At 43.6% G+C, this 11,463-nt stretch overlaps 1 protein-coding gene across 4 annotated transcripts in view; it reads right to left on the bottom strand.

Annotated features, from left to right (window-relative positions):
- Positions 1–605: 605 nt before the first annotated feature.
- The window catches only part of KCNAB1 (potassium voltage-gated channel subfamily A regulatory beta subunit 1), a 231,185-nt gene continuing 220,327 nt past the window's right edge, over positions 606–11,463 (bottom strand). For 2 of the 4 annotated variants that reach the window (XM_081139371.1, XM_081139372.1), the window contains exons 13-14: positions 9,961–10,049; positions 606–4,847 (exon numbers count right to left, since the gene is read on the bottom strand). In XM_081139371.1, the coding sequence (XP_080995497.1) occupies positions 4,758–4,847; positions 9,961–10,049 (179 nt within the window). In that variant the 3' untranslated portion in view covers positions 606–4,757. Of the gene's footprint in view, positions 10,050–11,463 lie in introns of all 4 variants that reach the window. The other 2 variants (XM_081139369.1, XM_081139370.1) reach the window with 1 other exon arrangement.

Raw genomic sequence — 11,463 nt, 5'->3', positions numbered from 1 at the left:
AGTACTGATCTCTTCAGCCCTTAGGTGGGGGTGGGGGGTCAAGCTGAGAGCAATCTCTTGCGTTTTTTAACCACTGTGTGTACAGATATTTTCATTTTCCATGTGTGCCATGATTTGAAAAAGTTTGGGAAGCTCTTGAACCCATATCACTGAAAGGTTATGGAATCCCAGGTGATAGTGCTTTCATAGTCCTCTTAGCTTTACCACATCTAGTAATTTCTTATAAGCAGTACCTCAAAGGCAGTGTCATATTTCTAATTCTAATCCTAACTAATCTTTAAGTTCCACTTCTAAATTAAGATGAATATTGCAAGTAGTGCTTGCTGTTTTATTTATAACTTTATAGAAGGGTGTTCTTTAGGAGTTCATTTTTTTACTTCCATGCTGTTAGGTATTTTGGTAGGCCGCATTCAAGGACTTGGAAGGAAGACTGGGAGGAGTACACTTGCATAGTGATCCAGGCCATCGTTGTCTTCAGCTGAGGATTATATTTCATCAGTTCTTCTCTTTGGTGCATTATTATTCATGTGCCATCTCTGTGTAATATGAAGTGAATGTGGGTGCCAGGAGAGTCACTGCAGAGTAGTTAGTGTAACACATAAGAGTTTTATGTTTTAACCTGTTTTTGTGTGTGTGTTTTCTGTTGATAAATAACCAGTCAGTAGTTTGACAAGTGGCATGGAGTTTGTACACCAAATGCATTTGCTTACTTGACAAAGTGACTATTTGACAAACCATCAGCTCTACTATTTGTTAACAGCTGGGCCAAGTATCTTTTTAAATTGCAGGTAAGAAATTGCCACTAGATGGCAGTGCCTATATAGATGGGGGAAGAATTGCCACTATTAGTATAATGCTATGTAGTAGAAATGGGGTGGTGATATAGGGGCATAAGCTTAGTATTCTTTAAAGAATTGCTCTTGAATTAATAAACTGAATAATTTGTAGGAAAGCAAGTAAGCAAAATTTGATTTTGGTTCTGAATTTTTCCTACAGGACTCTGTTTTTCACCCTGATGATGATTTCTAACGTCCTTTATTAGATAAATTTCTGTGCATACGTTTATAAGGCATGTACTCACCGTGCCAGTTTTATGCAGGATATCAGTACTCGACTCTTGCAAATTGCAGAACCTTTTCCTCTGACCTCTCCCAATCATCTGAAATGGCTGTGTCGACATGCTAGAATTATGATGTGCTAAGTCTGGTTTAGTTAGTAAAAACTTGTAGAATTTTTATCTCCAAAGACCCTCCTATCCAACACACCAGTAGAATAAAGAGTTCTGTTGTAATTGGGATTTAAAGTGATTAAATTCCTTTTTTCACACCTCTTGTGATAACTAGAGGCTTAAAGTGTTGGAACATTTTACGTTTCCCTATTTTTAGTTTCTTTATTTACAACTTAATAAAAACCTTAGAATTATTCTTAGCCAGTAAAAATGTACTGGTTGTTCTATTTGTTATATTATTCTAATTTGGAAAGTATAATTTGATACAAGTTTTAAAGTTAACTGAAATATAGAGGTTGGATTCATATCTAAAATTCTTGTGAAAGGTCTCACTAAGTATCATTAAACTTTAAGTATCATTAAACTTTTCTTTTTAAAGTTCATATTTTCCCTAGACTTCTTTATAAGAACCATGTGAATAAATCATCATTTTTATTGCATTATTTTACATTGCCCATCATTTAAATTTCTTACACATGTAAGTGTGCATTTTTGTAGTTACTGATCTAATATTCGTGTGGCGGTGACTGGCATAATGCAGTTATATTACAAAGCAAAGTGTCGGGCCTCTTCCAATCCATGCCTGATGTGCTGGCCTCACCTTGTTTCTGTGTTTTCAGTGTTTGTGCCAGTTACTGCGTTGGGAGATAGAAAGGAAGGATATATACAGGCATGTACATATAAAGGGAGAATCAGTTTACAGATGCACATATTTGGGCTGGAAGGGGTTATCTCCCTCCTGCTTGGACTACCAAGCATGGGAGTAAATTGAAGATTAGGAGTGGTTTTTAAGTGGTTGGTTTAAATTTTCATGGAGGTGGTTAGAAACTACTCATTTGCCTTCATGAGTTTTAATTGTATAACTCCTTTGACCTTTTTGTCTGAACCGACTCTGAATTTGGATTCATACCCAACGTGTTTTTTTTTTAACTTAAAAATTCACACACACAGTTACTTTTTTACAAAGCCTTAAAGCTAAAAAAATTGTACCTGAAAGAACACTGAGCAAAATACTTGGATTCTAGTCCTGGTTCTGCCATCAGTTAGCTGTGTGAGTTTGGGCAAGTCCTCTAGTCTTTCCAGGCTTGGTTTCCTCATTTGCCAAGGAGGGATGGTCTTGAAGATGGCCATGGTCTCTTGAAGCTCTGCTATCTGTCTGAAGACCCTTGGCACGCTATTAATGAAGATGAAGTGACAGTTCTTAAAGTGGAAAGCCAGGCACAGGGTTTCTAGTTTTCATTTCCCCTGGCTGAGATTTTAGTATGTGGATGGCTGCTACCCAGGTTACTCTTAGGAATGGTATGTTCTCTCCCAAGGAATTCTTTCCAAAATAGAAAATAAAATGAGAGTGCATGGAAATTTTTCTTAAGGGTATAATTGTGAAATGTGTTTCTTACCTAGTGTATTTAACCATGGCAGATGACTCATATAAAAAAAGGCTAGCTATTCCCACGGCTAAGCAATGTTTGTATTTGGTTTTCATTTGCAAGCTCTTAAATGAGTTTGAGAAGCTTTAACCTTAGTGCAGAGTATTTCTAAAACCAGATAAATGATATCTTTAGTAGCTAATCATTTACTCCATTAATAAGAAAAGTATGGATTGCAGTATAAATCTTGATTACTGTTTCTGTTAGATACCATTCAGTGCAGCTTACCTGCCAACATCACTTTTATTAAATGAGTCTTCCTGCCTGTTTTATGGAGATATATATACATATATATATACACACACACACACACATATGTATATATATGGTGTTTTATAGTGAAAGAAAGATAAAATTGTGAGATTAAATGCACAAAATGTTTTATTACTCTAAGCAAATAAGTTAAATTGCAGTTTCAATTAGACAGTTTCAGCTCATTTATACATACAACAGTTCACTGGATTGATTGAATATACACTGAACAACTGAAAAATGATCCGTCATTATTCTCATAGTTTGGGGCAAAAACCCAAACTGTTTCCTTAATTGAATACAAGTAGTAATCAAAAAGGAAATTTGTTGGTTATTTCACATTAACATTTTGATATTTAGAATTTAACCATGAAATACATTTCTGGAAATGATGGCCGAAAATAGCATTTAAAGCTGATAGTATATTTTTCCTGTAAGTCTCAAATGATTTCCATATGAGGGACCAGCTGGCCAGAAAATTAATTAGAATTTTGTACATGCTCAGGTGTCCAAATAGTTATAGGACCCTCACCCCGAACACACCCCCAAAAAAAGAGAAAAAATGTTTTCTCTTACAGGTACATACAATATAGTCTGAAATTTTTTCTCAAGTGGAGTATTCATGAGGGTAGGTAGCCAATAGTGGCAGGGCTAGATAGACCTCAGCTTCTGAGTGCACTAAAGCCAGGCCCCTGTAATCCATGCAGGGAGCTTTCATGCATATAGTTTAGTGCACATAGTGTGGTTATAGAATCAGGAAGTGCTTTAACATTTGTTTTTCATGGGGCAAGTTAATTCACCCAGCATATGCTGAGTAGTGACAGCATTTTTCACAGAGCCCATGATTTACTTTTCATGTTACTAACTCCTCAAAATCGCCAAGCATTATATTGTAAAATCCCAGTGCTAATTAAACACAGACATTTGCCTTTCTGGGTATTTTACAGGTTTACTTACAAAACCGAGCATGTGTATATTTATTTTTAAAGCTCAAATATTTAAACTTGCAGAAGTTGTGCCTATAAGCAGGCAAAAATATAAAGCAGGTTTTCATAAAATGTAGTAAAAAGTGAACAGTTCATTGCAGATGCATTACATTTTATTCAAAGCTAAGCTTCCATAGTAATGTAATCCCCCCTTTCATACATTTACCATAATGTCTCTAATTGAAGACTGGGGTGTTCATCCTTTTACGATCTCTACATGTAAATGAACAGCATTATTAGAATTCTGGTAGAGACCTTGGATAAATTGCTATACAGGGTCATTTCATGGGGCCAAACACAGTGAATATTTAAAAGGTAATGAAACCAAATACCTAGGAGTCAGTTTTATTGAAAATGATAAGGGGAACAGCTTGCTCATAATAGGAAGGCGAAAATAGGAAAACGTAAAATTTAAAATTGTTTTTGCTTATTTTCTCAAGCAGGACTTCTGAGTAAACAGTGTCCTCTTTCTGATGCAATCCACATTCCCTGTGTGGATTTTGTTCATTTGAAAAAATAAATCTATCTGCATAGCCTTCTTTAAGTTACTGAATGCCTGCAGGTAATACCGCTTTCCCTGCTATATACTTTCCATTGCATTAACATGAGGTGTACAGAGCAATGCAAGAATAGGTGACTCCAGTCCACGATAAGAAAATAGAATGGATTTTCTTAGTTGTGAGTTTTCAGATGTGCTCATAATTTGGGTGCACAGTGGTAGCGACAGCAGACACCTCAGCATCCGGGGACACTAGAGGTTGAGCAGTAGCTGCTAAGTGACTTAAAAGACTGCCTAGGAACACCTTTCTGTACCGGTATAGACCGATATTTGAACCATGCAGCTCCTATGGCTCATGCATTGCCTTATGATCTGTAGTCCTTTTTGCTGTAGGGCTTGTTGCGTAATATGTTATCAATCTCATTTACCACGTGTGATGTCATCTTTGGGAGAACCTGAGAGCATGAGAAGTACAAAGGATGTGTTAGTACGGGATATTTGTTCTTTGTGCTCAGTATTAGCCAGAGTTGTCTAGACTGGTATACATTTAAAAACCACAGCTGGAATATAAGCTCCCCGCCAGACTGTAAGCTCCTTGAGGTCAGGAACCTTGCTTTATTCACCACTGTATCTCCAGTGCCTCTGAGAGTGCTTGGCCCATAGTTAGTTGAGCCATTATTAGTTGACTGAATAAATAAAAACATAAGATACAAATGAAGGGTGATAGAAATGTATAATATTCAGAGCAGCTCTGCCCAGTGGAAATATAATGTAAGCCACATAATGTAATTTTAGATTTTCTAGTGGCTACATTAATAAAAGTGAAAAGAAACAGGTGAAATTAATACCTGGTTTTACTCCAGGTAGACAGGCATCCCAGGTAGACGGAATAGCATGAAAAGTGCAAAGTCCATGAAATGGAGGGATACAAGTGTAAAGTGAGTGGTGGAGGTATGGGGATGGTAGGAATACGGGAAAGAGATGTTGGGGTAAAGAGAGTGGATGGCCTTGAATATCATTTTTTGGAGTTAGAACTTGACTCTGTAGAAGGTGGGGAACCTTAGAACTCAACTGGGAGTGAAACTATCAGATACCTAGTGGTAGTTTGAAGGACGAGTTGGAGGAGATTGAAAGGGGACACAGACGTTAGAAATTTATTGTCCTGGGCAGTGACACTAAGGGCCTTAACTAAGACAGACAGTGGAGTAGAAAGGGGCATGGACCTGAGACATTTTGGAGGACGATGTGATTTCCAGACTGTGTGACTAGACAGATACCCATGTGGATTATTGATTGGAATCCACTGGAGGGGAAGTTTGGAGGAGTAGGATGTGCTGAGTTCAAGGTGCCTGTGGGAGAGATCCATGTGGAAATGGTTTGTAGGCAGCCAGAAGGGCAGCTGTGGAGCTGGCTTGCTGGTAGCAGGACTGGAGTTGAAGATTTGTGAGTCATCTGCATGGAAACGCTAATTGAAGCCCTGGGAAAGGATGACATCATCCAGGGCCAGCATTCATTGTGAGAAGTGGGCCAAGGGCACACATTATACCATAAGATGAGGGACAAAGGCAGACTTGCCCAGGAATAGCCTGACCCTGTGTGGAGACTGATGAAATACAATTGTGACAACCAGTTCTGAGGTTTCAGCCTCGCCCTTCCTCTGCTGCAATCCTGTTGGCCAGGGTGACCTTGTCTTCACTCAAGAGCTCTCCTCAGGACCCTTAGGGTTTGGCAGAGTAGCAGAGCTACTCAGCCTGGGAAACTGGTTCTGGTTAATGTTTTTCTCTCTGAAGCAAAAGGAAGGGTTTGATTCCCCACCAGTTCTGGGGTCTCAGAGGATCTTAACTAATGTGTCATTTAAAGTGAGATCGCAACAGTGAGACCCAAATCTAAAAGCTGGATGTGCTGGAAGTTTTGTGCTATAATATAGTGGGTTAGCCATGTGAGGAAATAAATTCTTCATTCATGACACCAAAATAAATTTCAGATAGAGATTTAAACATTAAAAAAACAGGAAACTATAAAAGTACTTGAATAAAACATGAAAAAATATATAGTGTTGCAAGGCCTAAATTTTCAAGAGAAGCCATACATCCAGAATTTTATGTGAAATTGCCCAATTTTTAAAAATGTTGACAGAGTTTTAAAGCATTTTCATCTACAGATTGTATAAACCTCACACGGGCTACCAATTTTGCAACCTTGGTGTTATACTGACTGGAATAATTGGTGGTTGAGGGCAGTCTGGCTGCTGTTGCTGGGCCTGGTGGGATGTTAGGGGAGTCCTCCCAGGATTGGGTCACTGTTGAGTGGGACCTGAGGGGAGCAGGATTTTGGCAGGCACGGTGATGGACACTTGCAGGCAGAGACCATTGTTACTTCTGGGAATCCAAGTGGTTCATAGTGACTGGAGATTTGGATTCCAGGGAAGACAAGCCCTGGATGTGAAGAGCCTGACTGCTGAGGAGCCTGGACTGCTCTGATAAGGTGATGGGAGCCTCAGAAGGGTTTTAAGGCTGGTGGGGTGAGGGGGAGAGGCAGTTCTCTCCACTTTTTAGGTAGAAGTGGGGAGGACAGGGGCCTGTTCAGATGATGGCAGGCTGTCTGCCGCTGTGGTTCTTCTCTCCAGTCTCTCCCATCTGTTGAGGCTCTCATTTATATATGTCCCTCTAGTTTATGCACAATTTACGTACATTTTGTCCCTTGGGGCAGCTGCCTTGCTGGGCCCACTAGAAATTTCCTTGTCTTACAACAGCTGGCACTGCAGCTTTCCATCCTGCACACAATCCCACCATTGCTGGGAACCCCAGCTATCCAACCTACTCCCTACCCCACAGAGGGGCCCAATCACAGCTTGCCTGGGGCAGATCTTTAGGTGCTAGGCTGGAAGGAGGGAGTAGGAGGGGATGCTAAGGGCCCATGGGACAGCTTCTCTGCTTGGATAACCGCCCTTTCTCTTACCCTTTGAGCATGGGTGACCCATCTTGCCAGAGCCTTGCTGGGGAGGAGATGCTTTGGGAAGATGACTGACTTAAGTTTTCCTCTGAAATGTACCCTCTGATGCCTGAAGTACTCCTGCAGCCCAGGAGGGACCTCTCTTTACTATCCCAGGCATACTGACTCCCCCTGCGTGGCAGTGTTCACAGTGTATTAGCACTACAGGAATCTTTAGTTCCTCCCTCTTGCCAAGCTGTCCGCAAGCCCTGTCTCTATTTCCAAATCCTGGAGAATCCAACCACTTCACCTCCGTGGCCGCCATGCTAGCTAGTCCAAGCCACCATCACCTACCTGTCACCTGCACAGCTGCCTTTTCATTTAATTCCCACCCAGCAGCCAGCGCAGTCTTTAAACATTCAAATAACAGCATATCCCTCCTCTTCTTAAACCCTCCAAAGGATTCATTACATGTGGAACAAAACTCTGGTGTCCTGTAATCTGTCCTCTGCCTTCCCACTTCAGTGCATCCGCTGTCCCTTTCACACACTAGGCCTTGGCTGCCAGTTCCTGGAAAAACCCAAGTTCCTTCCCACCCCAGGGCCTTTACACTGCACCGCCCTGTGTCTGGAATGTTCTTTCCTGGGTTTCCACATGCTGTGCCCTCACCTTCAGGCTTCAGAATGCGTAACCCAGAGGGGCCTTGGCAAGGACATTGCTTAAAGGATGTCCACCCATTTCTCAAGTAGTCTCTGTTCCAACACCCTCTTTACATACTAACCCTTCTCACACTCTGCAATTACATGTTTGTTATGTGCCTCCCCCACTGGAACGTAAGCTGCCTGAGGCTGGACAGGATCCTTCAGTGCCTGCCTAGTCATGGAGGCTCTCGGAGGCCTGCTGAATGAACTGAGGGACAGGTTGCTTCATTCACTCTCAGCCCGCCTGTGGGCTCTTGAGGGCAGGGGCCTGTTCCTAGCTCAGTACTCTGCCTGTGTGGTGCCAGACCTGGAATTCGTGCTCAATACATATTAGTGGAATTGAAATCTTTGAGTGAAATTCCAGTTCTCTCCTGTACAATATGTTCCCCTATTCCCTCATCATTGTGTGTAGCCTTTCTTTTCCTCAAGCATAAGTGAAAAGAAGAGACGGTGGGACAGCTTTCATAAGAGAGAGCATTCCCCGTGCAGCGATGGTGAACTCCCAGAATCTGGGAGGAGTTGTGGGGCTCAGAGGGCTTCTCAGAAGCAGAAGCAGAGATGATTACACGGCTGCACAGCCCTAAGAAAGGTGACGGGAAGGAAGTCAGCACCATTCATCCCCCAGCATATTCTGGGCTATTTAAATGGGTTTTTAAACATTTTAGTTTAATGAAGTTGGTCCCCAAGGTAAGTGCTTGCTTCAGGGACAGGTGCATGGGGAAGAAGCTGTGAGACAGTTCTGACCCCCCAGTGAGCAAGAGGAAAAGACACTTGTTTGGCAGGTGGTGACTATGGCTCCTTCCTGGGGTCCTCAGCAGGGCTGAGAGGGGGCCAGGCTCCTGACTGAGATGTGGCCTTTGGGGGAGGAGGGTGGGCCCAACAGCCACTAAGCCCCACCCCTCTCCTCAGAACTCCCAGGAACACCTCTCCGTGTCCCCTCCCACTGCCCCTGCAGGCTCTCCAGAGTAAGCCACAGGCTCCCTCCAGGGCCTTCAGTCCACCTAGTGGAGGGACTGGGGCTGCCAGGGAAATGTGACCCTGGAAGTCCAAACTAGAATTCTGATCCTATTTCTTTTTAAAACTATTGTTATTGAATTTTAGAGGAGGAAGGGAGAGGGAGAGAAACATCTCTGAAAGCAGCTAATCGATTGGCTGCCTCTTGTCTTGCATGCCCCTACCCGGGATCCAGCCTGTAGACTGGGAATCTAACCGGCAACCTTTGGTGCACCGGACAACACCCCACCAACAGCCACACCAGCCAGGGCTGATCCTATTCCTCTGGAAATGTGGCTGACACCCGTCAGCAGGTGTGTCTTGAGTGCTGACTCAGGGCCCTGTCATGTGCTAGGAACTCAGGTTGTTGGAGAAGCAAGAAAGACACACGTCTCTGACCCCAGGGAGCTAACAGTTCAACGGGGACAAGCGATTATACTACATTATTGTAAGTGCTGTGATGGGAGAGGGACACAGGATGCTCTGAGAGCTTGGCACGCTGCAGGGTAGCAGTAAATGTTTGTGGAAAGAACAAATGAGTACACTGTCCAGTGCCTATTACATTTCAAGCAGGTTATTAGGCTTTTATGGTCAGGCCTGGGAACCCAGGCACCAGGTGTGACGTGGCTTGCATCTTGGAATGCCCTGTGTCACAGGAACAAACCATCCTGAGAAATGAGGTTTGAGAACATTGCCTGCTAATAAGAGGACACTCCTGGTCCATGTACAATAACAGTTCTGTTGCCTCTTGTGCCTTTGTCCCTAGTTCCCTTTACCCGCTCCCCCCATCTAGGAACAAGTAGCCTGTTAGGGACTTTCGTGTAACTAGGAAGCTGTGACATGGGGAAGGACCAGGTGGGGAGAGATGGGACACTACCTGGGGACATCTTCCCTGACACCATGAAACCCCCTGGAGTCCTTTGGGAAGGGCTGTGGTACTTGCCTGAATGGCACCGAGGTTCTCAATGAGCTGTTCAGGAGTGGATGATCCCAGGAGCACAGAACTCACACCCTCGTTTCTCAGGCACCATGCTGGGAAGAAAGAACATGGTCAGGATATCAAAGGCCTCCTGATGACATAAACACGACCTACAGCTACCACTGCTGCAGCCAAAACTTACTGACTTTTTGGGAGAGGATGCACAGTGCGCTCCAGGATTATAAACCTCAGCAGCACCTCTGTCGTGGAGAGGAGTTGGTAGAATCTGGGCATTTGAATTGTGGGCTTAGAGCTCTGTACTTTCTACACGAGGCTTTGCCCTAACGACTGGGGCGTCCAGTCCAGCTGTTTGCCCAGGTACACGTTCTAGTTCATGAGAGCACCTGGCAGACCTCTGGATTCCTGTTTCCGTGCTGGCCCACAGCCTCCTGCTTTCCAGCTTATTCAGGCCTCCCTTTCCACCTATCTGTCAACCCTCTTTGGACCATTTCTTCCTAACACAAGATTCATCCTGTGTTGATTATCTCACCAACCCTCAAATCCCTCAAATCCCTCACTCCTTCCTGTGCCTCCGGGCAGCCTCTACACTTGAGCCCTCTGTTAGGCCTGCCCGTTGCTCTCAGCAGATGACTGGCCTCTGACGTTATGTAAAAAATCAAGTCCCTCAGGTGGAGTACTCCTTAATTCCCCACTCTGCATGGACACAGGACACATCCACATACTCTGGTGTCGGGATGCTATGTGCTGTTTCTGTCCGAGGCCAACTCTGCCCTGGATCCGTCTCTCTTTGCCCTTGGACTTGATTGATTCTCTCTCCTGGATTTCTTACTTCATACTACTGCCTTCTAACAGCAAAATGTGCTCGGATCTCCCCCATTCTAAAACAAGCCTCCCTGACCATACCTGCCAGCTACTGCCTCACCCTCCCCTTCTTACATTTCTTAAATGTTAGACTCCTTGATCACCCTTCCTCGCCTCCCAGGCCCCTCCTGCCAGGTCAGAAGCCAAATTCCCAGGAACCTCCTTGTGGTTACAGTAGACTTCTGAGTTCCTCGCTGCTGGGACCTAGGTGATTCTGTAGGCCCATAAGCCGGACTTTTCTGCTAGGTGTCCCATAGGCCCTGCAAACTTCTTGCTACTTACTACTAAGCCTGTCTCTCCTGTGTCCCCAATCTCACGGGGCGGTAGCGACTTAGCAGTCCATTCCAGGAACCTAGGACTTCCACTTAGGGACCATCCCCTTCTGATCCCACACTCTCATTTAGTGGCAAGTCTAGTTGCTATTTAAATACAGGGAGTCCCCCAAAATGTATACACACACTTTGAACAATTATAAAGGCAGTGTTTATTAAAATACATTTCCTTTTCAAAATGTAATAGACTCCATTTAAAGTGTGCGTATCTTTTTGGGGGACACACTGTATTTCTCTAATCCAGTGGTTCTCAAAGTTTAGCATGCATCAGAACCACTTAGGGCGTGTGAGACAGCAGTTACTGGTGCCACCC

This window comes from Miniopterus schreibersii (genome assembly GCF_964146895.1).
Source record: "Miniopterus schreibersii genome assembly, chromosome: 5".
Lineage (NCBI taxonomy): Eukaryota > Metazoa > Chordata > Mammalia > Chiroptera > Miniopteridae > Miniopterus > Miniopterus schreibersii.
Note: the sequence above shows the minus strand (reverse complement) of the source record. Positions and strands in the feature narration are given on the sequence as shown.